Source organism: Emys orbicularis, chromosome 3 (assembly GCF_028017835.1).
Source record: "Emys orbicularis isolate rEmyOrb1 chromosome 3, rEmyOrb1.hap1, whole genome shotgun sequence".
In the NCBI taxonomy this organism is placed as follows: Eukaryota; Metazoa; Chordata; order Testudines; family Emydidae; genus Emys; species Emys orbicularis.
The window spans coordinates 153,904,148-153,932,104 of record NC_088685.1 but is presented as its reverse complement, the minus strand read 5'-3'; the positions used below and the strand labels follow the sequence as shown (position 1 = coordinate 153,932,104).

The 27,957-nt window shown below is 43.5% G+C and overlaps 1 protein-coding gene across 1 annotated transcript in view; it reads right to left on the bottom strand.

Annotated features, from left to right (window-relative positions):
- The window catches only part of DNAH8 (dynein axonemal heavy chain 8), a 536,895-nt gene that overhangs the window by 26,396 nt on the left and 482,542 nt on the right, over nt 1–27,957 (bottom strand). Inside the window, exons 82-85 of the mRNA XM_065401473.1 lie at nt 24,344–24,546; nt 17,248–17,321; nt 13,109–13,261; nt 11,900–12,055 (exon numbers count right to left, since the gene is read on the bottom strand). Coding sequence (XP_065257545.1) covers nt 11,900–12,055; nt 13,109–13,261; nt 17,248–17,321; nt 24,344–24,546 — 586 coding nt within the window. The remainder of the gene's footprint in view (nt 1–11,899; nt 12,056–13,108; nt 13,262–17,247; nt 17,322–24,343; nt 24,547–27,957) is intronic.

Below are 27,957 nucleotides of genomic sequence, written 5' to 3'. Positions count from 1 at the left end.
CTGTGGCATTAATAATTAAAAATGGGTTTCAGGTGCGGCATATTGGAACAACATGTGAAAGAAAAACAACAGAAACATTTATCACTACCCATCCTAATCATCTTAATAGCCCTGGGTTTTAAAATCTCCCATGTCTCTATTGCTGGATCAGAATGATAGTTTGTTATGTTAAGGACTATACTTGGCCTAATTTTCAGACGTGATGAGCACTTGCAGTTCCCATTGACTTCAATAGATTCAGCACGTCTGCCACTCAGGATATAATCTTTCTTTTTTTCTACGTATGGTCTATTTGTTAAAAGTAGTTTTAATTTTTCAGTTTCATATTATGACACTGAGTTACTCAAGTGCACTTAGGTTGTCCTTTTTGCCTTAATTCCTTCTCTGATGCCTTTTGATTTATATGCCTTTCAAAATTCTTACCACTTTTACACATGGTAAGGCTGCCCATCTACCTCCCTTATGTTATCTCAGCTCCTTCATTATTAATGTTTCAGGTTAGCATTGTATGCTTCTCTGTAAATGTAAGTGTAAAAAGAAAAATAGTTATATCTAAAATATGGAGAAGTAATCCTTAGAATGAAGGCATTATAAAACACTGAACACCCTTATATCCCTCACAACCACATTTTAAACTCCTCATGTGTTGTAGGTAGGGTGACCAGATGTCCCGATTTTATAGGGACAGTCCCGATTTTTGGGTCTTTTTCTTATATAGGCTCCTATTCTCCCTCACCCCCTGTCCCGATTTTTCACACTTGCTGTCTGGTCACCCTAGGTGTAAGCCTATGATTTGCTGACAATGTTCTTGATATGACTCCTGGGAATCTCAGATATGTACTAGTCTGTTATTTTTATTCCTCTGTATGAACATGTACATTTGTGTCCTCCTTGTAAATGGCTGTTGCATGCTATTTTGCTCCTTCTAAAAATTGTCAAAATGTAGAAGCAAAGAAATACAAGATAAAGATGGAGTTGTAGAATACTGCACTTACATTTTTTAAAATCAGTTTCAGAGATAGCACATTTATTAGGCATCTCAAACAACAAAACTTGCCAGTTAGCAACAGTAAATGGGTAAAACCCTGGCCACATTGAAGTCAGTGGACAAAACTCCTATTGACTTCAACATGCCAGTCACCTAATCTGTGGAAGTGTGGTCATGGTCAGAAAAATAACTATGTAAAAATTGGTACCTTACTCAACAGATCTGCTGCCTATGTGTACTGAGCATTATATATACTGACCTAACTGGAATTTTCTCTACCTGTGAAATGGATTTCTGAGAGACCACTAATCCATACTAACGGCTTCTCTTCTCTCTATAGGTGATTGACAGACAAATGACATCAGTAAAATGAATTAGAAGAAAATGTTGTTAGTGCACACTGGAACCAAAAGCAATTTTCCTAGAATTAACACACTAATGGAATTGGTTAAAATAATAATCAGGTAGGTGTATGGATTACTAGTGGTAGTGAAAAATTAACTTTTTGGCAGCAAGTAGCCGTAGAGTTCATGGGCTTTGCTTAGGTCAGTAGGGTCACGACCACAAGAAAGCTTCTCTGCAACCATGCAGCTTTGCCTTTTCTCTTCATACTTTTCACAGCATTCTGAGAATGAGGGGGAAAAGAAGGGAAGGCACAGAGAACTCTGCAATTCCAAGGAACAGACTGTGTCTATTCCTAGTTGATCCCTGTTACTGTAGAAGAGAAGTAATTTGCAGTTGTGGCTTGTGTTAAATAAGCCTATTACTATAACTCCATGTATCATGCAAATCAAATGAAATACTTCTGGGATAATGCACACTGGAGTGGCTGAGCCAACCTGCTATGATTTTGAATTTCCCAAAATTCAAATATGGATTGTGCTGGGAACTGAGCATTTCTTTTCCTGTCCATTTAAAGATGGGTATCATCTTTCTGAGTATGGCTACATTCTCAGTCCCTCATCAGTTATTGAGATAAGACCTCACCTCAAAACTGTCCAAACAGACTAGAACTGGATTCTGAAAAGTCTGTCTTGAAATGTAAACACGCCAAGTAAACAGCTTCCATTTTCAATATGCTAATATAAAGTCTTTTTTATTCGCTGACCACCTGCCTTGCATAGACCCCCGGCTTAACAATCCTCTGAAGCCTCTTCTGATACAAATTCACATAACTCTCCTGTGTATTGAGGTGAGATCCCAAATAGACTAGAATCTTAGATGGTTCTAAAATACTCTTTTGAAGATTCATGATAAACCTCAATAACTCATTTGTAACCACAATCTGAACCTTTGGAAGAGATTTATCATTCACCAGCCAATCATCTAAATCTAGAAAAATGTGAACATCCCAGGGCAGCCACTATTGCAATCAGAATCTTTGAGGAAATTTTTGAGGCTGAAAGGGAGGACAGTGTACTGAAAATTTTGGTTGTTGATCTTAAACATTGGATACTTCTGACAAATGTAGCAGTAATTATATGGAGATATGAGTATTGCACAACTGTGGATACTAAAACTTTTCTTTGCTGTACACCTTCTTTTATATACTAAAGAAATTCCTTCTTGAATATCCTATGCTCCAAAAACCAGTTAAGCCATTTGAGGTCAAGACTTCTGTGAAGTCTTCTGAATGCTTGGGCACTTAAAAACAACAGCAGAGAAAGTACCTTAATTCAGCTCATCTGAAGGGAAAGGAAGAAAAGCATAGATATCTTGTAGATGCTAAATACATTAGCATCACTCTTCTTTATAACATTTTCTGAGAAGTGAGGCATATTCTATATAGTAACAGTTAGAATGACAGAATCCATTTGTCTAAAGGTATGTTTTTCCATTCTGAAAAAAAAAAGGATAATGGGTTCAGAGAGCAACAGGAAATCAGTGTGGATTTACTAGGATGAGGACCTCCCAAAAGCCTTCTGACTTCTGTCCCTCTGATATTTATATTTAGTTCCCTTAGCTGCAAATGTTAGATGTATAATGTTGGTATGACTGTCTGAAAACATACCAGATCTAAGAAGGAAAAAAAAAAAGAAAAAGAAAAAGAAGCAAGCAGGGACACTGTCAGATGGCTGAGTAGCAGCATGCGGAAGCAACAACTGAATCTAGAGGACACACACAGTGGCTGTGGAAGAGGAAGCAACTGACACAGCAGGTTATACTGTCAGAAATTTGCAGGGAGACAGCATATTTGTGATAAAAAGAAAGTTTATCTGCCTTATTAGATCTTGCTGCTGGCTATGTCTTTGGCTGGAAGTCTGACCCTACACATTTCAGACACATATGAAAAAATGGTCACTAACCCTGTTCTGTAACTGTTGTTGTTCAAGATGTGTCGCACATGTCCATTCCAGTTCATGTATGTGCGTGCCCAGTGCACCAGAGTCAGAGAGTTTTTCCTTAGCAGTACCACACCCTCTGCTGCCTCATGCTGCTCCACAGTGGTATAAAGGGCAGAGCCACCCTGACCTCCATAGTTCCTACTTATTGGACAGACTGCAATATAGTGGGGAAGGAAGGTGAGTCATGGAATGGACATGGGCAACACACCTGGAAGAACAAAAGGTACAGAACAGATTAGTAACCACTTTTTCTTCTTTTGAGAGATTGCGCATGCACTTCAGGTGCATCACAAGCAGTCCAATCCAGAGGTGGGATCAGATTTTAACTGAACAATGATTGAAGGACTACACATCCAAACCTGGCATCATCTCTAGACTGAGACATGGCATAATGAGATGCAAAGGTATGTATTGATGACCAACTGCAGCTCTACAAATGTCCTACCACTCTGTCAGAGTGGCGTTGGCAACGTCGTAGCACAAATATATGCAGGAGGAAATCCATGATGAAATTCTCTGAGTTGAGACGGGAATATCCTTCGTCCTGTCCGCGGCTGCCATGAACAATTGTGAGGATGACCTAAATGGGTTAGTCCTGTCCAAGTAAAAAGCTAAGGCTCTCCTGACATCCCAGGTATGGCGTGTCTCCTCATCTTTATGAGCATGGGGCTTAGAAAAGAAAGTTGGTAAGTATATTGCCTGATTGATGTGGAAGTGAGAGACTACTTAATTCAGAAATTTTGGATGTAGGAGTAAATATACTTTGTCCTTGTAAAAGACTGTATAATGGGGTCAGCTATCAGGGCTCACAATTCTACCCCTCCTCACAGAGGTGATCACTACCAAAAAGGCTACTTTCATTGAAAGATGAAGCAACTATCAGTTAGCCTGTGGTTCAAAGGGTGGAGCCATCAGCCTTGTTAATACCAGATTTAAGTCCCAAGGGGAGATAGGATCCAATACTTGGGGAAATAACCCCAGACTCCCCAAGAACCTGAGTGATATTGGATTGGAGAGGACTGAGTGATTAGCAATTAGAGGGTGGAAAGTGGAGATAGCTTCTAAATGAATGAAAACTGATGGAACTAATGGAAGGATGTTGCTATTTCAGGTGGAATAAATAGTTCAGAACATGCTGTATAGAAGACCAGACTGGTGAAACGCCTTTTTGATGAGCCCACAAGTTCCAGTTCAATAGTAAGTGTACCTAGTAGAAGGTTTTCTTCTATTCATAAGGATATTTTGTGCATCCCTTGAACAGGCCTCTTTCATGTCCCTCAACCAATTCGGAAACTCTGCTGGATACCAAGGGTGAAAACTCCTCAACAATGGAAAGTGATGCCTCCTATCTCAGGACCGAGACACATATCAGCAATCTCTGATTCTGAAGATGAGCCTGAGTCACTTGACCTGGGATGTGTAGTAATGTTTGGTGCTGGGGACTGCTGTTGAGACTCTAGAGATGACAGTATCAAGGGGAGCACACTGGGTTCGCCTCTGGATGGCACTGGGCAAGGAGGTGCGGAGTATCCAAAGCTGGCTATGGTACCAGAAGATGGCCTCTACCTGTATGTAGATATGATGCAGACTGAGTGTTTGTTGGTACCAGGCGAGATGTCTCTTTTACCGCTGGAGATGCTGATACTCAGAGGCACCCATGCTGCAGCATATGCCTCTGGGGTTGTTGGTACTGAGAGGTCCCCCGTATGCTGCTGTTGTTGCATTAAAAGTGTTGATACTGCAGAATGGGTTGGTCTGCTAGCAGTAGTCAGTCTCAATCGAAGAGGCACAGATGCTGGAATTGATGATCCTGCCTGAAATCCAGTGGCACCCAGGAATGGCTCTTCTCTGAAGATACTCTACCCTGCTTCCCAGACTGTTTACTGGTTGACAGTACTAGGGACCTTGATAGCTTAGAGGATGAGTCCTTCAAAGTACCCTGCTATTTCTTTTTGGTACCAGGGAAAGAGAGTGGCAATGCCTGGAGGGGCACTTCTATCTGAAGCAGAAGTGGTCGGTGCCTGCCTCGAGCAGGAAAGCTATGATGGTGGACACAAGGCAGCCTCTTGGAGAAGGTGACATAGCCTCAGCTCCCTAGCCTTTTTAGGCCAGGGCTTACAGATTTGGCATCAGTCTTGGACATGACCCTCGCCAAGGCACTTTAGACACTGAGAATGAGGTCTCTCACCGGCATGGATTTCCTGGAGCCAGTGCAAGGCTTAAAGCTAGGAAACCAAGGCATTCCCTGGTACCAGGCATTGGCACCCAGAACAAGTGGGAACTGATAGTCCACTAAATTATGAAAAACAACCCAAATTGAAACTTACACTAAGCAATGAACAAGTCCCAAACTATATACAAGAGAAGAACAATGTTACCAAAAGGGAGAACAGTAGCAAAAGCAAGCTACCATGTTCTGACCTCCGACTATAGGTGGTAAGGAACTGAGTGGGTTGGGGCGGTTCTGCCATTTATACATTGCACAGCATCATGAGGCACCACCTTGACAGGTACTGCTAAGGGGAAAATCTCCAACTCTGGTGCACTGGGCATGCAAATACTTGAAGTGGAATGGACATGTGCAATCACTTGAAGAAGAATTTCTGTTTCTTGTAGCTGATCAGTGAGGACAGAGCTGTCAGTAAATGTCTTCATATTTTTCCTCTGATTTTTCAGGGATGGTTTCCTGGCATTTTGGGGGAACAGGGAGAAGTAGGCGTGCCTAAAAAGAACTATACATCAATATCCGCTTCTCACTGAAGCATAGTAGAAACTGGTTCCAGTGTGCATTAAATAACACAGACCCCCTGTAGCAGGAGACTTTTCTTTCTTCTGGTTCATGTGTCTGCCTGTAAATTCAAGTGTGGAGTAAAAAGGAGGCCTTAGTATTGATTGCTAGCTACACACGACAAATAAATGTTTATCTCACTTTAATCACATTTACACTGCAAAGCCAAAGTAGCTATGGGAGAATTCTTAGGGGAGGGACGGGACTTCCTCTTCCGCTGCACGGGCTGCACCCAGGGCTGGGTAAGACCCACCTCTTTGAACCTCCCCTGGCTGCAGGAAGCTCTGCAACCTACCCTCCCCCCGCTTCCTGTTCCCATTGCAGCCGCAGGGGGAGGAATCACTGCCAGAGGAGCTGCGCCCCTATCCACTCAACCTCCGTGCACCTGGACTGAAAGAAAGGGCACCAAAATACAAGTTCGCCCAGGGCACCATTTTCCCTAAGGCCAGCCCAGCTGCCCATTGTAGTCAGTATAAAAGAACTAGTCCTAGGGGATTAGATTACAAAGGCAATTTGTTAAAATACATCAAGCTTTCACCTTCGTGTCACTAATATGAATTTGACCTTAGATCACTTGTGACAAAAAGAAGTTAGCCTACGTAACAAACTGGTAGTCTCAGATTAGCTTACAGTGGACAGGTATTCACCCCGCAAAAAACTATGGTCTACATTGTCAACAAGAATGCTGATTTTTGTCAATCTCAGATAGGAAATTATGGATTTTGTCACACTCCTAGAGATGGTCCCTCTGAGGTCAGGGCTGAGATACGCTGCAAAGTGATTTGCATTGCCACTGCTCAAACTGATGTAATGTACATGGTGAGAGGCCTTGATGAAGGTATAAATTACACCAATTTAAACTAATTCTTGTCTCCCTTGGATTTAGATTCACCTCTAAATGTGACTACAGTGATGTTTAGAATAGAAAATTGTGTCATAACCTCAGAGGCAAAGTTCCAGGTTCCAAAACAATCAACTCCTCAAAAGTGTAAATGAATGAGGATGGGGCAGAGAAGAAAATTACAGCAAAGAGAAAGGACAATTCCAGGGTTACAAATCACAAGATTTCAGATTAAGTAGAGTATTGATTTTGAGCAGAGCCTAAACAGAGCTCAGTAAGCACTTTCTCTTTCTAACAGTTGAGACTTTTAGAGCTTAAAGGGAAATAAGACATTTCTTTTCTGCTAGCAATTTCTCTCTGAATTCATTACTCATGGACTAATGCACCCCACCTGTGGAATTCAGAGGTGGCCCAATATTGTGCTGGAGGCTCCAGGACTAAGCTCTGCTCTTCAGTTCAGGCCACCAGAAGAGTTCTTCCACAGCTATAGAAACACTCCAGCAACCAATTATTAGCATTAAAACAACTTGATATAATGTATTAAATTACCCTTATGATAATTTCTCCCTTTAGAGAAGAACCCCTTTAGAGAAAATTTTCAATTTATAGTCATGTTATTTACAAGACTACCAGAGTGGACTGAATTTGAAGAGAGGCTGCTAACAGAAAGAAAATTATCAGCTAAGGAATTTCTAATTCTGTTGCATAGTTTCTCTCCTCATTCATTACTCAGGGGAAGTAGTGAGCAGTGAATCCCAGAAGTAGGGAGGAAATGTATAAGCAGAGTTTAATTATTATAGTAGAATAATATGCAGCAATGGAAGTTTCTCCCATATAAAACAAGAGCTTTATAAACTAAGACACTACGTGGTAACCAACCCAGTAGCATTTTCCTACCAAAGGATGCCATTGCAGAGGAATGGAAACTTACTTTGCAAGTATTCCTCAGATGAGGCTCATACACTTTCCCACTAGTGCCTCTGTGAATAGTTTCCCAGATGCCTGGCATGCCAACTGGTGCTGAGTTTTTACATCTTGCCTGCAGCAATCTTGAGGCCCTAAGACCATGCCATTTTGGAATGAGATGAACATATGTACTCCATATGCTTAAGATATATCTTTAGAGCTCTAGGAATGCCCACTTATGCCACAACCTTCCAAGAGTTAGAAAGCAATGATGGGAGAACTATTTCCCAGGAATTGCAGAAAGAGGAACTTATCTTGAACTGAAAGGTTTCTGGAGCTACAAGAATAACCTTTTCCACATGACAAAGGCAGTGTTGATGGTTGTATGGACATAGGAACTAATTCCAAAACTTGCCTTTCGGAAGTCATGGTAACCAGAAAGGCCAGCCACAGGGTTGTCTAATTGGTCGATGTGATTAAACTTAACACATGACACTTATATAGAGGATCCAATTTGCCTGGCTACAAAATGCTGCTATGGCTGGTACCCACATTTCTACAGTGCTTGGTTACAGGATTCCAGCCAAACCTCCTGTAGAACTTTAGTGTAGCTGAGATTACCAGACCTTTGGGATTATTATAATATTTCTATCACAATAGTATCTAGAGGTCAGGTCCCCATTGTGCTGGGCACAGCACAAAGAGGCAGTCTCTGCCCCAAAGACCTTTCTGTTTCCATTCACACTAGAAATGTAAATTTGATCAGATCAGTAAATGAAATTTCCTGGTTGAATTCTGTCTGGATTCCAAACTGTATCAGAGGTTAACGGAGAATCCATGCTGTTAACTGTAGGTGTTCCCGGTCTGATGAAGGAGTCCATGCTCCAAGAGGTCTGGTGTTTTCTGCAGATAATGTGGCATCTTTGGCTATCTAACAAGTACTAAAGGCCTTCTGGGCAGTGAAGGATTAGGAGGAGGACCACAAACTCTCCCGTTTACTCTCTTCTGTGTCCTTTCGATGAGCTGTCTTGAAAGGCTGTAAATTCTTCTGTATCCAGGAAATTATTTCCACTGCCATGAGAAGATTTGACCTCTGGTTACACCCTGGTTTCAGAAGGGATATAAACACTCATGCCTCTGCAAGTACCATAATTGCTCAATACATGGTTTCTTGCACTTTCCATTGATGCAGATGGTACTGGTTACTGTCACAGAGAGGATACTGGACTCAGTGGAACCATTGGTCCAAACCCATATGGCCATGTTTGTGGATTTTGCTTTCTCCCTCTGCTCCCTTAAGATACACCCTGACAGAGGTGTTGAAATGAACTGAAAGGATGTGTACAATGAGATTTTGGAAATTTGTCTTCCACGGATGCTTGCTTCCACAGTGAGTATGCAAGGATCTAGAGTCAAAGTTGGATTTTTTTTAACTCACCTACCTAAAAAGAGGCATTGGATGTTATCCAAGAATGACACATAATTTTGCATTGCATCAAGTTCATGGTTCTACGTCCTCAGAAGTAATTTCAGCAGGTGCATTTTGAGAAACCCACTTGGAGCAGATGAAGCTGAAGCATGGCACCAGCAATCCTAGCCACTGGAAATAATCGGCTAGTGACGTCCTCTCAGGAAATGATTGATGCAATGAAGGTTTTGATCTTTACAAATCTTTATCATAATGGTAAAATTACAGCCAGATCTATGCCTATTTTGATATCTGGGTGAACAATTCTTCATATTGGAATAAAAAACTCTTGATTTTGAAGAAGTGGTGGCTATGAATCCTTTCCAGCAGCTGTTTACGAAGATGTCTGTTTCTCTGGACAGCGTACTGATTGGCATGTTATCTATGCATGGGTGTAGATGTGTAACATGAAATCAGTGCCTTGCTGTGACAACCACCAGCCACTTAAGTTTCTTGGTGCAAAGAGTGGGTCAGAAGGCAGACTCTTACACAGCAGTAGGGTGCTCTTCTACACAAATGCTCTTTGTCTTTGTCATGCTGAGGATTTTTTTTGGTTTGGTGGAAAATATACTTATGTTTCTTTGGAAGCATCTGCTCCAGATTTTTCCCTCTGCCAGGGTAACAGTCCCTTCTTGAATTCCTTGGGTGTCGGTAGCAACCAATGGATTGCTGCACTAGCTTCGACAGTGAGTACTGAGGCCTCTCTGCAATCTCAGCTAGTAATTTCTCTAATGTTTCTCCCAATAGCTGCTCACCTGCAAGTGTGAGTAGGATAATATATAAATTTAAGATGAGTGATGTCTATTCATAGGTGTAACCGCTTACTTGTAGCCACCAAGTTGGAATCCATTGCTCATCACAAATCACATTAAGGGTTTGACCAGGACAGAACATGAGACATGTCACTTCAAGCAAGGATCATACCTCTCTAGACAATGAGCCACTTGTTTGCCATAAAGTAGGTTTTCCTTACTAAATTGACTCCATTGACTAGATTTATGCAGTGTAACTTAGAGCAGAATTTGCCCTGTGTTTTAGGTTGCAGGGACAGGTGTTTGAATTAAGGACTAAAAGAACAGTTAGATACCACTGAAACTGTGAAATAAGCAAATAATCTCAATGAATAACTGGGGATGCAAACAATTTTCTTTCTAGTCTTCTTAAGTCAGATATTATTTAGTATGAGGAAATAAGACAGTATTAACCCGTAATACTTTATGAATGAGTATAATGGTTCTTTGTAAACTTCCCTGAATTACTGAGTACAGTATACTTATCTATGGAACCTTTGTCACCGGGGGGCGGGGATCAGGAGATGGTGAGTTTAAATGCAGACCAGTGCCTATATAAGTACGGTGACTGATACTCTTTAAATACCTCATCTGGATGGATGAATAGCTACAGTATTACCAAAATGTTCCTGCTGGCCGAATAGGCCTGGGATACTCCAGCACTACAAGTACAGTCTCTCCATGAGGCAGCATGCAGCATAGCTTGCTCATTTACTATTCATATGAGCTAGAAGAGGAGTGAGGAGCAAATACGTGCATAAACGTGCCTCCCTGTGGGGGACCTTTACAAACTGAGGCCATGTGCCACAGCAAGAATCAGGGCCGGCTCCAGGCACCAGCTTGTCAAGCAGGTGCTTGGGGCGGCAGCTCCGGAGAGGGGCGGCATGTCCAGGTATTCGGCGGCAATTCAGTGGACGGTCCCTCACTCTGCCTGGGAGCGAAGGACCTCCCGCCGAATTGCCGCTGCAGATCCAGATCGCGATCGCGATCGTGGCTTTTTTTTTTTTTGGCTGCTTGGGGCGGCCAAAACCCTGGAGCCGGCCCTGGCAAGAATATCAGCAGCTTAGCTGTATTCTACACTACAAACTTATGTTGGGTATAACTATGTCTTTCATGGGTGTGGAAAATCCACAACCCTGAAGGATGCAGTTATACCGACAGAACTCCCAGTGTAGACAGCACTATGTCCATGGGAGGGCTTCTCCCTTCAACATAGCTACCGCCTATCAGGGAGGTGGAGTACCTACGCTAATGGGAGATAGGCAGAGTCTTCACTAAACGCAATAGAGGTGCAGCTGCACCAGAGCAGCTGCGCCGCTGCAGCACTGTAAGTGTAGACAAGTCCTCAGAAGAGGCCTGAAGGTTTAATTAATGTTTGTAAAGTGCTTTGAGATCTGTGGATAAAAGGATCTATATTCAGAAAGTGAAAAACGTTAGTATATAAATTTCATGACTACTATATCTTTAAATTACATAATGTTGGCCGAGTCTTACTCACACTGAAGTCAGCGGAGGAAAATGTCCATTGACATTAATAAAAGCAAAAAGGTTCTAAAGTCTCAGAATATAAAATTTGCCTGTAACTTAAAAGAGACTAAATCAGTAAGGTACATCTGAAAAGGAGTCCCCAATCCTGCAATATAATGCACATGGAACATGAAATAAGAGACTTTCATATTACAATAAAGATACAAATATCTACTTTTATCAGGAACCCCAGTGAAAAAGACTCCACTTAACATGAAGTTGGATGCAAAACCTATATGAAATACCTGGACAGTGGAATGTAGGAAAGCTACAGTGTAAAGCAGAGGTTTCCACATAGGCATATTGCTGACATCTAGCAGGTCTTGATTAATTCCTGAAAATGTTCTTTTCAAACCTGCACGTACACCCTGGGGAGGTTCATTTGTGAACTTTATAGAAATCTGTCATGTAAAAATGGTGAAACAATTAGATTTACTTTCTTAAAATAAAACAAGGGTCTATCTACAACAGGGGTGAGCAAACTTTTTAGCCTGAGGGCCACATCTGGGTATGGAAATTGTATGGCGGGCCATGAATGCTCACAAAATTGGGGGTTAGGGTGCAGGAGGCCGTGAGGGCTCTGGCTGGGGGTGTGGGCTCTGGGGTGGGGCTGGGGATGAGGAGTTGGGGGTGCAGAAGGGTGCTCCGGGCTGGGACCAAGGGGTTCGGAGGGCGGGAGGGGGATCAGGGCTGGGGCAGGGGGGTGGGGCACAGGAGAAGGTCGGGGGGCAGACTCCGGGTGGTGCTTACCTCAAGCAGATCCCAGAAACAGCGGCATGTCCCCTCTCCGGCTCCTACGAGGAGGTGTGGCCAGGCGGCTCTGAGTGCTTCCCTGTGCGCAGGCGCCGCCCCTGCAGCTCCCATTGGCTGTGGTTCCTGGCCAATGGGAGCTGCGGGGGCGGCACTTGGGGTGGGGGCAGTGTGTGGAGCCCCCTGGCTGCCCCTATGCATAGGAGCCAGCGGGGGGACATGCCGCTGCTTCTGGGAGCTGTGCAGAGTGGGGCAAGACCCCGATCCCACTCTCTGGCTGGAGCGCTGGAGCAGGGCAAGCCCCAGACCCCCCTTCCCGGCGGGAACTCGAGGGCTGGATTAAAACATCTGGAGGGCCAGATGTGGCCCCGGGGCTGTAGTTTGCCCACCTCTGATCTAAAATATTGCAATTTGTAAATTTACGAGTCATACAATCAAGAGATGTGTAGCTGAAATACAGCTGATCAGAAACTACACAAAACTCATGTATATTGGAACCAGTAAATTAAAGTCCTAGGATATACAGTATTTTTAAAATGTTAACATGTGACTTTTGAGAATGCTTCAGATTTTGCAATGTAACTTCCATTCCAGTGCCATATTTTTAGCTTCAAACTTTGTTTTACTAATTATTTCATTTTCATATACCTAATTTATCTAAATTCACTTAATGATATTAGGTCTGACTAAGTATTTGAACAAACCTGTAGCAGTGTAATTGGGAACTTGTCATGTGGCTCAGTGGTTATCCAAACTCGAAAGGTCTCATCAGGAATCTCTGCAGTAACAATTGTTTCCAGTAGTTCATCCATGAAATCCAGGCCTAGGTGACAGTTTTGAAGTAACACCCAGCCCCCCTGTATAAAAATAATTTATGAAATAATTTTTATCAGTAAACCATCTTGTGATTTAAAAAAAAAAGAAAAACACCATGTTTATGTTAGAATCAGATTTGGTCACATGCATCTAATTACTCTGAATCTGTGGAGGTTTGGTATGTTTTTTGGCTACATAGTATCATTTCATTTGGATATTGACATAGATGTAACAGCTAGCAAAAATAAATTTGAAGTTATTTTCATACGGTATAGTTCAGACAGAAAACGAAATAACTGGACACAATATGAAAGTAAAGTAGCAGTGCCATCAAGTGGCAAAAGTAAATAACAGAAAGCCAAACCCGGCATTCCTTAACCCAGGAAAACTTCTATTGACTCAACTGCATTATCAGTTCAAAAAGTCTCCAAAGAGTGAAAATATTCCAGTTGAAACCCAACACACACATCTTTTCTTTTTAATTATTTGTAACTTAAAGAGTCTAATGTCACTGTAGAGAGGATGAGGGAAGATTAAACCTTTTCATTGATAAACACTGCTCTACAGCCAAAATGCTTCTGAAATAAATGTAGTCAAACTTTACTAATTCTGGGTCACTGAGAACGAAAATGATGCTTAAAATTCTTGATTGGCTCTAGTTTTCAAGATATGCTATTGGGTCAGTATATACGACCCTTGACTTGGGAATGGCGGAGGATAAGTGAGTTATAAAGGGAAGGGATCTCAATCTAAACCAGAAATGACTAAAATACATCTTTGACTGGATCTATGAATAAATCTATGACTGGGTTTGGACAGTACTTGCTTTTTAGGCAAAACAATGAATGATGCAATCTGAAGCTGGTATTGCGTCATACATGATATGAATTGCATCATGTTATTCCTAGAAGTCGTGGATGATGCAATCATAACAAAGCTTACATCACTCTGCTGAACAAATTGCCCTATATCAGCTCTAGAAATCATACAGTGTCGTGCTCTCTTATTTGTCAGTGTTTGATTTTGCAAAGGGACACATTTCTGTTTAGCCAAAGTGAGCAGAGATGCCTCGTACTTGTGTGAACAGTGCAGATAACTTCTGCTATGTTTGTGGTGAAGTGACTTTTGCATCACAAAAGCGCAGTATAACCACTATGGTTAAGAAAGCCTATCACCTTTATTTTGGCTGCAAAATTGGAGATCAGGACAAGAGGTGGGCCCCACACATATGCTGCAACACTTGTGCAACAAATCTTCGCCAGTGGTTAAACAGGAAAAGGAAATCTATGCCTTTTGCAGTGCCAATGATTTGGAGAGAGCCAACAGATCATACCAGCAATTGTTACTTCTGCATATTTGTATATTTGTATATTAAAATAGTGCTTCATTACATCTTTCAGGAATTGAAAACTGCATGGTGCCTCCAGTTGGGAAAGGTGTTTCAAAGAAGAAAAAGTGGACTGTGCATTATCCAAACATTCCATCAGCTATACGCCCAGTACCCCACGGAGAAGGACTGCCGGTTCCTGAGGCACCAGAATCATTCTCACTTGAGTCAGACGAGGAAGAGGAAGAGGATGAAACTTCTGGTCCTGAACCATCAATGTCACAGGACCCACATTTTCTCCCATCCTCCTCCTCTGAACCACACCTCATAACACAAGGTGAACTGAATGATCTTGTCAGGGATTTGGAACTACCCAAGAGTAAGGCAGAGCTGTTGGGCTCCAGACTACAGCAGTGGAATCTCCTGGCAGGCGATGTTAGGGTTTCCATGTTCCGTGACCGTCAAAAGGATCTTGTCCCATTCTTCTTCATGGAAGGTGATCTTGTAGCCTGCAACAACATTGATGGTGTGATGGCAGCCCTCAACATCGTTCACGATCCAGATGAGTGGAGACTGTTCATTGATTCATCGAAGACGAGTCTTAAAGCTGTTTTACTGCATAATGGCAATGTTTTGCCATCAATTCCAGTTGGTCATGCAGTCCATATGAAGGAAACCTATGACAACATGAAACAACTTTTGAGGTGCATAAACTATGACCAACATCAGTGGCAGCTTTGTGGCGATTTGAAGGTTGTTGCTCTCTTGCTTGGTCTGCAGACTGGATACACAAAGTACTGCTGTTTTCTCTGCGAATGGGATAGTCGTGCAAGAGATTCCCACTACATCAAGAAAGATTGGCCACTCCGACAGTCATTGGAGCCTGGGAGGAAAAGTGTTCAGCATCCACCACTTGTTGAATCAAGGAAGATTTTGTTACCACCCTTACCCATCAAGCTGGGTCTGATGAAGAACTTTGTCAAGGCCATTGACAAAACACAAGCAGCTTTCAAGTACCTCCGTGGAAAATTTCCAAGGTTAAGTGAAGCTAAGATAAAGGAAGGTGTCTTTGTTGGTCCTCAGATTCGTGAACTTCTTCGAGATGATGCATTTGACCATGCACTGCGTGGCAAGGAAAAGACGGCATGGAAAGCCTTCCAGTTAGTGGCAATAAATTTTCTCGGAAACAACAAGGCAGACAACTACAGGTTGTTGGTGGAAAACCTCCTCAAGGCATACAAAAGCCTTGGTTGCAACATGTCACTAAAGTTACATTTTTTGCACTCTCATCTAGATTTTTTTCCACCGAACTGCGGAGCAGTGAGCAACGAGCACAGCGAGCGATTTCACCAGGACATTGCAACAATGGAGAAACGCTATCAGGGCAAATGGAGCCCATCAGTGCTTGCAGACTATTGCTGAACAGTGACAAGAGATGCTCCATTTAATGAATACAAGAGACAAGCCAAGAAGCGCCGAGTAGACACTGAATAGGACTAAACTATGTACATAATAGTTTTTTGCCTTTTCTTTCATAATAAATTTTATTTATATAACCCTTTTGCTGATTTTTAAAGTGTTACATAAACAGGACAGGTGAAATATTATCATGTAAAGCAACCATAAACACATGAAAAGACCTAGGTTTACAATTTATGATTAAAACTCTACTATCTACACAATATACATAGACATAAAATGTAAAAACTTAAATATCTTAGAAACAGTAGCCAATCAGTTGTTTTAATTGTCATATTTGAATTCAGCACATCAAAATACATAATAAATAGCACATTTTATCTCTGAAGCAGACGACTTCTCAAAAATTGTAGACCAGTGTAACCTACAGTTAATCTCCAATAAGCACATTTGAGTGAAATTCAGCCTTGTGCAGAAGGTTGCCCAAATCCTATGGATCCCTTAAGTACCACATATGCTGTATTTTGAGGGTTGGCCATCTACACTGGAGTGAATTTCTTCTATTTGTGAATTAAAATAATCAGTCTTTTCAGCCTCACCTGTGTTATTGTTAAGATGAAAAAGAAGCCCAATACAAATATTGGAGACTATTAAATTAATTCCAGTGACCTACATGGGTTTTATTGCAATTTATTATATTATAGTTGCTATTTTGTGTTAGTTCATTTACATACAAATGAACATTTGATAAATAAATTTAATTAAAATATTTCTATAACCATTTCATATATTTTGGTCAACTGAAATACAGTGAAAATAATTATATATATTTCTTTTCTTTTAAACAGTCTCTACTAGTTTGGGAGGAAGATGCTTAATTAAACTCTGTCACTCTTCTAAATTATTATTATGTATTTATTATTTGTATTACTGTAGCATCTAGGACCCCTAGTCATGGACCAGGACTTCACTGTGCTAGGCACTATACAAAGACACACAAAAAAGATGGTCCCTTCCCTAGATAAAATCGGGTTGATTTTCAGAAGTTTTCTATTGCTATTGCTGATTTTCTGTATCTAGTGCTGCATTGCGTTTTCAGCACTGGATATAAATACAGTAAACTGATGTGGGACTTTTTATATTTCTGACCTTGAGATGAGCATATAAAACCCAGAGTCAATTTTACACAGAAACTCTAGCTCTAGGATACAAGGGTATGGGTATAAAGGGCATAAAAAACCAACACAGAACCTTAACTGGCATTTCAGTGTTCTTTCATACCTGCTGCATTGACGTCTGAGTTAGCTTGCGTGCATGAACTTCTTGTCCCTGACCCATAGAAATAGTCCTACATTCTACAATAGATGGAACAGCATGTTGTTAATGAATGTATATATGTTAGCTTCTTCAACTAAGAACAAGTGAAATTAAAATGATTAATTCAAAGTGATATTGAGAAAAATTCCTGAAAGATGTAATGAAGCACTATTTTAATATACAAATATACACATTGTATTCCTATTTATTCAGTTGGTATGCCTTCAATATTTAATTATTTCTCAATATGAGCGTAATTTTCTATAAATATTAAAAGTCTAATGAAGCACTTGAAACTGTATATTCAACAGACATATTATGTATTTATAAGGGAATAAATATGGCTCATATTACTGTTGTCAATGGGAATTTGAACACAATAGTTTCTCCTAATTACATGCAAAGCAAGATTTTCAAGAAGTTTAGATGTGCAACTAGCAACCAAATTTGCAGGCAAAATTATAACTGTCCACACAAATCAAGTAACTGCACATTCTAATGTGACTAATTAGCATAAATGTATTTAACCACTTGTGCATGCAACTACTCAATTTGTATGTACAATATCACAAATATTGTAGACACAATATATGGACAAAGTCTAGAATTTTTTTTAAAGTTCCTTTTTGTTACAGAAATAATTTCATAAAAATAAACAAATGACAGCTTATCTTGCTATCTGCAGCAAGAAATATTTAGAATAGTACAATCAAGAGACAGCACTCTCAGCTGTTATGCAAAACTCAAGGGCTTGTCTACATGCAATGTTACTGTGCAGCAAGCCAGGGTGTTAATCTACAGAGCACTAGCTTGCCACACAGTAATGTCCTGTGTAGAAACAGCTATTGCACACTAAAACTTCTGTATAGCGTGCTTTGATGTACTGCTGTTTGAAATGATAGTACATCAAAGTGCACTACAGAAAAGACGGTTACTCGCCTTTGTAACTGTTGTTCTTCGAGATGTGTTGCTCATATCCATTCCAATTAGGTGTGCGCGCACCGCGTGCACGATCGTCGGAAGATTTTTACCCTAGCAACACTCGGTGGAGTGGCGCCCTTATGGCGCCGGATATATGCCCCTGCTGACCCAGCGCCCCCTCAGTTCCTTCTTGCCGGCTACTCCGACAGAGGGGAAGGAGGGAGGGTTTGGAATGGATATGAGCAACACATCTCGAAGAACAACAGTTACAAAGGTGAGTAACCGTCTTTTCTTCTTCAAGTGCTTGCTCATATCAATTCCAATTAGGAGACTCCCAAGCCTTACCTAGGCGGTGAGGTCGGAGTGAGATGTCGCGGAACGAAGGACCGCTGAACCAAATGCAGCATCATCTCTGGACTGCTGCACTATGGCATAATGGGAAGCAAAGGTATGTACCGATGACCAAGTCGCTGCCCTACAGATCTCCTGTATGGGTACATGAGCCAGGAAGGCGGAGGACGAAGCTTGAGCCCGAGTGGAGTGGGCAGTAAGGTGTGTAGTTGGGACACCAGCCAAGGCATAGCACGCACGGATGCATGATGTGATCCAGGACGAGATGCACTGGGTGGAGTCCGGGAGGCCCTTCATCTGGTCTGCCACAGCTACGAACAGCTGGGTCGTCTTCCTAAAAGGTTTTGTTCACTCGATGTAAAAGGCGAGGGCCCTGCGAACATCTAGGGAGTGAAGCTGTTGTTCTCGTCAAGAAGCGTGCGGCTTCGGATAGAAGACCGGAAGGAAGATGTCTTGGTTGACATGGAAGACAGACACCACCTTAGGAAGGAAGGTGGGGTGTGGTCGCAGCTGTACCTTGTCCTTATAAAACACCGTATACGGTGGTTCCGATGTGAGTGCCCTGAGCTCAGACACACGCCTCGCCGAGGTGATAGCAGTGAGGAAGGCTGTCTTCCAGGAAAGGTACAGGAGCGAGCAGGTAGCCATCGGCTCGAACGGGGCACCCATGAGCCTGGAGAGGACCAGGTTAAGATCCCACATAGGGGCTGGTTGTCTAATTCGTGGGAACAGACACTCCAACCCCCTGAGAAATCTAGTGACCATGGGATTGGAGAAGATAGAATGCCCATTTCTCCCAGGTGGAAAGCTGAAATAGCTGCCAGGTGCACCCTGATGGATGATATTGCCAAGCCCTGCTGCTTTAAGGACAGGAGGTAGGCCAAGATGATAGGCACTGACGCCTGTAGAGGGGCCGTATGACTCTGAGCGCACCAGCAGGAAAAATGCTTCCACTTGGCTAGGTACGTGGACCTGGTAGAGGGTTTCCTGCTACCCAAAAGGACCTGTTGTACCAAGCGAGAGCAGCACAGCTCAGATTGAGTTAGTCATGCAGCATCCACGCTGTGAGGTAGAGAGATTGCAGGTCGGGGTGACAGCCGTCCATGGTCTTGAGTGATCAGGTCTGGCCACAGCGGGAGTGGAATTGGAGTGTCCACTGACAGCTCCAGGAGAGTGTTATACCAGTGCTGTCTGGGCCACGCTGGGGCGACCAGAATCAGACGGGCTCTGTCCCTGCGCAGTTTGAGCAGGACCCTGTGGACTAGCAGGAATGGAGGAAAGGCATAGCACAGGTGAGACTTCCACTGTATTAGGAAGGCATCCGACAGGGAACCAGGGGAGCGTCCTTGGAGAGAGCAGAACACCTGGCATTTCCAATTCTCGCGAGATGCGAATAGGACTATCAGGGGAAAGCCCCACTTCCGGAAGACGGAGTGGATGACATCCGAACGAACCAACCACTCGTGAGCCAGGAATGATCTGCTAAGGTGGTCCCCTAAGGTGTTCTGGACTCCCGGGAGAAAGGACGCCACCAGATGGATCGAGTGGGCTATGCAGAATTCCCAGACAAATGGCCTCCTGACAGAGGAGGGACGACCGGGCTCCCCCTTGCTTGTTGATGTAAAACATGGCCGTTGTGTTGTCTATGAGGACTGCAACACAACGGCCTTGAATGTGCTCTCGGAATGCCTGACATGCCAGGCGCACTGCTCTGAGTTCCCGTACATTTATGTGCAGGGATAACTCTCCTGCCGACCATAGCCCCTGTGTACAGAGGTTCCCGAGGTGGGCTCCCCATCCCAAGGATGGCGCATCCCTGACTAGGGACACGGAGGGCTGTTGGGCGTGAAATGGCACCCCTTCGCACACTGGTTTGGGGTCCAACCACCAGCCTAGAGAGGCTAATATCCCTGGCGGAATGGTAATCACCGTGTTCAAGCTGTCCTGACCTGGTCAGTAAACTGTTGATAGCCAGGCTTGGAGTGGACGTAGTTGTAGCCTGGCGTGCCTGGTCACATATGTGCAAGAGGCCATGTGCCCCAAGAGGCATGGTCATGTTTTCACGGTGGAGGTCGGGAAGCTTTGCAGGCTGTGGACGATGTTCGCCAGGGATTGGAAGCGTGCCTATAGCAGAAATGCCTGGGCTAGGCTTGAGTCTAAGACTGCTCCTATGAATTCTATCCTCTGGGTTGGTACCAGAGTGGATTTCGCGACATTGAGCAGGAGGCCTAGTTGATTGAACATGTTCATGGTGATCTGAACATGAGACTGCACTTGATCCCTGGAGCGACCCCAAATGAGCCAGTCATCGAGATACGGGAACACTTGGATCCGTTATCGACAAAGGGAAGCAGCCACAACAGCCAGACGGGAAGGAGGGTGGGGGGGGGAGCAAATTGGAGGGAGTATCCCCTTTCCACCGTGCGCAGGTCCCAATGGTCTGATGTTATGCGAGACCACGCACGGAGGAAGTGGGAGAGACAGTTTTGGAAAGGAGGGGAAGGATCCTGAGTGGAGACTGGTGCTCCGTCCTCAGGCGCACCTTCAAAAGTTCTGCTTAGGCCCTTCTGATGGTTTGGGGGGGCCTTGGCCTTGACTGGCTTGGTGCCCAGTCTGCTTTCTTTTACCACCTCGGCCGCGTCTTCTAAAGAAGTCCTGTCTTGGCCGAGGGGGCGGGTAGGGTCTCTGAGGCTGCGGTCTGAAGGGCCTTCTCTGTGTTACCGGCGTATGCATGCCCAGCGAACGCATGATGGCCTGGTTGTCCTTCAGACTCTGCAGTCTTGAGTCTGTCTTTTCAGAGAACAGGCCCTGGCCCTCGAAGGGTAGGTCCTGGAGGGTCTGTTGTAACTCTGGTGGTAAGCCAGAGACCTGCAGCCATGAGATGCGGTGCATGGCTATGCCCGAGGCTAGGGTCCTAGCTGCCGAGTCCGCCACATCCAGAGAGGCCTGTAGGGAGGTTCTGGCCACCTTCTTGCCCTCCTCTACTAGAGCCCCAAACTCCTCTCTGGACTCCTGTGGGACCAACTCTTTGAATTTAGACATAGAGAGCCACGAATTATAGTCATATCGGCTCAGGAGTGCCTGCTGGTTAGCCACCCTGAGCTGCAAGCCTCTGGCCGAGTACACCTTACGCCCAAACAAGTCTAGGCGTCTAGTGTCCTTAGATTTAGGCGCAGGGGCCTGCTGACCGTCCCGTTCCTTCTCGTTGACCGAAGCCATGACAAGGGAGCACGGCTGGGGGTGAGTGTACAGGTACCCATATTCATTTGAGGGAACAAAGTATTTTCTTTCCACCCCTTTGGCCATAGGTGGAATAGAGGCTGGCGATTGCCAGATTGTCTTGGCATTGGCCTGTATCGTCCGTATGACAGGGAGGGCCTCTCTGGATGGTGTCTCCGCCGACAGAATGTCTACCACCGGGTCCTCTACCTCCACCACCTCCTCAACCTGGAGGTTCATATTGAGTGCTACCCTGCGGAGCAGCTCCTGGTGGGCACGGAGGTCCATAGGAGGAGGGCCCGAAACCGTGGTTCCCGCGACTGCCTCATCAGGCGAGGACGAAGAAGATACCCCCGGGACTAAGGGATCCAGCGTGAGGTCCTCTTGTGGGGGATCTTGTTGTTCCCGGTCCGTCACGCTAGAGGCGTGGGCCTGTAATGGCAGTGGAGCAGTTGCCTCAGAACCCCTGGGGCGGAGGGGGGGGGAGGAAGATGATACCGTGGCTCTGAAGGGGTGGAACGGGAGGCCCCCAAAGGAACCCCTTGGGCCTGATGGTATGCCCAGGGGGTCCAAAAGGACCACTGTGGGGGTTCCTGCCCTGGGTCCTGGCCTTCTTTCGGCCACTGGCCTGCATCGCCCCCAGCCTGGTCCTGGGCGTGATAGCCACCTTATGAGCGAGACGACGCAGAGGCGGAGCGAGACGGCCAAGGCGGTGCCGTACTTGACGGTGCCGAGTCTCCTGGTGCCGTATGGTGCCGTGGTGCCGGGGACCAGTGGCGTGATGCAGGGCGGTACTGAGACGGTGAACGGTGCCTGCGCTCGTATCGGTACCGGGAACCTGATCTGGATCTCGACGGCGACCTCCGGCGAGATCAGCCCCGGGATTGGCTCCGGGACGAGCGCCGCTCTGACCAGTACAGGGAGCGGTGCCGGGAGTCCAATTGGTACCGGCCGTAATGCGAATCGGACCTCCGCGAGCCGGAGCGGCGCCGCGAGTACGACCGGTGCCGAGAGCGAGATCGGTGCCAGGACTGCGAGCAACGCTGTGAAGGGTGCCAGGACCCTGATTGGGACCAGGACCGGTGCTGTCCTGCTTCGCCTGATGATGGCGGTCGCATCAGGGACAGTTTCCCCTTCGACAGCACCGTCCGCACCGGAGGTGCTGCTGGCTGCAGAGGAGTCGGCTCTGTGAGCGTGATCAAGTCCCGTTGAAAAGGTCTCCGATGTGGAGGGCAGTCTCAGCTCGACCACGGTGTGCACTGGGGAGCTTACATGCACCGGGCTCGACGGTGCATGTCGGGTCTTGTCCTATGCGCTTCGGCAATGGATGCGGCTCCAACTGCAGTGCGGGCAGCGTTGGTGGCTGTCGAACCGACAAACAAGAAGTGGCCTGCACCTGCTTGGGCTGCTTCTTCTTCTGACTCAGCGATAGGGACCGGTGCCGTGGTGGTGGGGGCGCCAGGGAGGTCTGACGTGAGTCTTTAGTAGAGTCCGAACTAGGTGCCAGACCAGTTGGTGCCGCCGGGGCACTCCGCACCGAAGACGACAGGGCTAAGTGCCGCCTCCATAAGGAGCTGTTTCAGTCTAGAGTCCCGCTCCTTTCTAGTCCTTGGCTTGAACACTTTGCAAATGCGGCACTTACCCACTTGGTGGGATTCCCCCAGACACCTTAGGCAGGAGTCATGGGGGTCTCCTGTAGGCATCGGCTTCAGGCAAGCCGAGCAGGGTTTGAAACCCGGGGACCCAGGCATGGGCCTGGGTACCAGGACAGGGGAGAGGGGAGAAGACCCCACTCCCCCTCAGTGAGTAATCTAAATCTAACTACGCTAAGTAACTACTAACAACTATTAACAACTATAAACAACTATTAACAACTATTAATCACTAATCAGAACTATTAACAGGTACTAATGCTAGGGAGGGTGGAGATCAGCTAAGCTGCACTCCACAGTTCCAACGACCGTCACGGGCGGTAAGAAGGAACTGAGGGGGCGTTGGGTCGGCAGGAGCATATATCCGGCGCCATAAGGATGCCACTCCAGGGGGCGCCGCAGCCGACCCACCGAGTGTTGCTAGGGTAAAAAGCTTCCGACGATCGTGCACGCAGCGCGCGCACAGCTAATTGGAATCGATATGAGCAAGCACTCGAAGAAGAACTTCTAGTGCACTACAGCAGTGTCCACACAGGTTTTTACTGCACTGCAAGCTAATGCAATGTACATTCACACCCTGGTTTGCTGTGCAGTAACATCCTGTGTAGACAAGCTATAAGACAGAGTAGGTATCTATCAGAAATACTTAAAATTATAGAATGAATAATGTCATGGATTGGAAGGAAGATAACTAACAAGCAATGTCAATATTAAGAACATATTACTGTTGCACTCCCTAAAAGAATGATATTCAGCACCACAGTATTTATTTAAAGTATTAATTACTTTCTCCATCTCTATGAGAAAGTTTCAGGGACAACTAATGGTAAGGCAGGTTTAATAAAACAGTTTTATAGAATAAAATCCCCAAAGTTATATTTCCTTTTTATGATGAGAATGAATAATTATGTTCATACCCAGTTTAAGTTTCCTCGCCAAGGCATCAATCTGAATAGTTGGGTCAGACCCCATAGACAAGAAACAGATAAGGGGTGTTCGTGTATCGCTTTCTTCCCAAGTCTTCTCTAAATTTAAAATGACTGGTTCTGTATATTTCTCTTCCAGAGAATCAGCAATATACTTTCTGGCTTGGGAAAGGGTGCGATCTGGGCACCAAGACCTGGAAATACATGTATGTAGTGAGCTACAAATTCAGTATCTTTTTCTTTTCTTTTATTTCATTTCATTTCAAGGCTATGGAGGGAAATTTGAGATAGTGAGGTTATATACGAGACAAAACATGTTAAGGAAACATTGACAATAAAATAACTTAAAATATTCTATTCCAAAACATTTTTAACTATTTGTTTTTAATAGACCTTAAAAATGGATTAAGTTTGCAAACCCAGCCACAGAGGAGTCATTAGTAAAAAAAATTTTTAAACCCCCCCACAATTAAACTTACGTTTACAATTTCCTCAATGTCCAAGTGGAACAAGAAATGTGATACACTAGAGAGCACTGCTCTGTTCATAGTAAACAGACTAGATACACTGAAGCCATGTTACTACACGCTATATCAGTTGGATTGGTTCAGTTATGAAATTAAAGCTGTGTCAAGAACTGGCTAATAATGAGAAATGTAACTTAATTGTGTAGAGACTCATACTACATAATATATAATACCACCCAATCAGGGCCGGCTCCAGGGTTTTGGCCGCCCCAAGCAGCCAAAAAAAAAAAAAAAAAGCCGTGATCACGATCGCGATCTGCGGTGGCAATTCGGCGGAAGGTCCTTCGCTCCGAGCCAGAGTGAGGGACCGTCCGCCGAATTGCTGCCGAATAGCTGGACGTGCCACCCCTCTCCGGAGTGGCCGCCCCAAGCACCTGCTTGCCAGGCTGGTGCCTGGAGCCGGCCCTGCACCCAATGTATAAATTTTTATACAGGGCACAGCTGGCAGTACTGCTTACACTTATAGTTGTCCAACACTTTCCATTGTAAGACCCTGTTTTCAGTTGCTCATAACTTTGCACATTTTAAATGTTTGGACTGAAATTTTCCATTCTGGGTACCTGCCTCAGGCTGATTTTTTTTTGAAAGTTTCAGCAAAAACAGTTCAGCCATGTTCAAGAACACACTTTGGGGGAAATAAGTTGTTTTGCTCATATTAAAACAAATCTTAAAATTGTTTGAGAAACTGAAGTGCCTTCATGCTTTGACATTTAGTAGAGCAGCTTCCATTTGTGCCAGAGGGGTGCTTTTTACTGTTCTCACAAAAAAAGCATCCTAATCTGGCCAAGTTACAGTAGATCTCAGAGTTATGAACACCAGAGTTACAAATTGACTGGTCAATCACACACCTCATTTGGAACCGGAAGTACGCAGTCAGGCAGCAGCAGAGACAAAAAACGAAAAAAGCACATACAGTACAGTACTGTGTTAAATGTAAACTACTAAAAAATAAAGGGAATGTTTAAAAAAAATATTTGACAAGGTAAGGAAACTGTTTCTGTGCTTGTTTCATTTAAATTAAGATGGTTAAAAGCAGCATTTTTCTTCTGCATAGTAATGTTTCAAAGCTGTATTAAGTCAATGTTCAGTTGTAAACTTTTGAAAGAACAACCATAATGTTTTGTTCAGAGTTACGAACATTTCAGAAACAACAAGGAGTCTGGTGGCACCTTAAAGACTAACAGATTTATTTGGGCATAAGCTTTCGTGGGTAAAAAACCTCACTTCTTCGGATACAGACTAACACGGCTACCCCCTGATACTTGAACATTTCAGAGTTACAAACAACTTCCATTCCCAATGTGTTCATAACTCTGAGGGTCTACTGTATAAGCCTTTGAAAAAAAGTTTGCATATGCTCAATAGGGACTTGTTAGAGTTTGTTGCCTGTGCAACTTTAATTTGGCCCCTTGTGCACATGCATTATGATACAGTCTTCAATTAGATGATCACATACTATTTTTCCACAGCACCCCTGCCTCCTTCACTGCACAGGATGGACTTTCTCTGGGGGTGAATAGAGGTCGTGTAATTAATGACGTTGTTTATAAGATCCCTGCCCCATCTGCTGCAAAAGTTGGAAGGCATGTATTGAATGAGGCAGTGGATTATATGTAGAGAAAGGATGAATTCATTGTTAAAGCACCTGAAATACTGCCCTGGAGAAATGGATACTATCCCTCCCTTAGCCACAGAGCTCCGATGTACTACAAGACAAGTCACTTAATCCAAACTTTTCACAGGTGGTCAGTAAATGTTAGTTCATTTTCTGGGTGCCCAACTTGAGCACAAGTGCTGAACACTCCCAGCTATAATTGATGCCAATGGGAGTGGTGCTTTGAATAAATAAAGTAGTATATAAAACTTAACAGAATTGGTCACTGAATCCTTCTTTTACTACCACTGTACCTTTCATTTTTTGAGTTGAGTTGCAATCTTTCTTTTTTAATAGGATGGATACAAATTAATTATTTTAGAAAAACCAGATTTAAAAAAATTAAATCAGTTTTTTAATTTAAATTAAATATGGTTTTATTTTTAAAAACTAAACATACTTAAAATTAAATTTGAAATTGACAAACTATATTAAGGCCTAAACTTATTCTAATATATTAAAATAATTTAAATTAAATTAAAATAATATTAACCAGTACATATTTGCTGCCCAGTTTTAAAGCACCTGGAACCAGTTTGCTGAAGAGCTAAAACCAGCTTTTGTCAACAATAGCCTCTTCTGCAGGTGCAGAGAGTATTTTTTTTTTCATTCAGTTTATTCAGCTCGTTCTGTTCAATAATTAGTTCATTCAAAGTTACAAAACCAATTTGGAGTTGAAAAAAAAAAAACTCAGGAAAGCTTATTTTCCTCTTTCAATCAATGAATCACACCAGGTGTGAGAGGTTGAGATCTACTGTTCTCCTAAAATCTTGAAGGACATGATGACCAGAAACAATCAGTTCAATTAATTAACAACAGATAATTCTTCCTTTGTTTAATAAATCAGTTAATTTTAAATGTAAAACATGTTTTGATAAATGTTTAGATAAAGTTTTTTCTTGTGAATCCAGCACTTTTAAGGTAGTTTTATAGACTAAAAACAATTAGAATGCTGGTTTTGTGCATTTTAATTTAATTTAATTTTCCATCCAAATAGCTCTTGAAACAGAATACAAATAAAATTTGGTAAATACGAAGTCCATCATTCACCATTCTCTACCATAATAAAAATGCAAAGATTAAGAATCTAAAATGTAAACATTAAGATCCTAATTGCTTAAATAGATGTGTACACATATATTGTATCCCCTTGGTTATCAAAAGAAGGACTAAAATTTAATGTAAAGGCTGTGTTTATTTGCATATAACATGTTCTAATACCTACCAACTAATGAGATCAACCGTTCTTTAGAAAAATAACTAAAAAGTACAAATACAAAACTTGATTAAAATCGATTATTTATATCAAGATTTTCTGCTTGCTGATTTAAATCATGATTAAAATTGGTGATTTCAATTACTTTGATTTAAAGCAATCCACCCTATTTTTAGGGGAGGGGAGTGTTTTGTTTTGTTTTTGCATT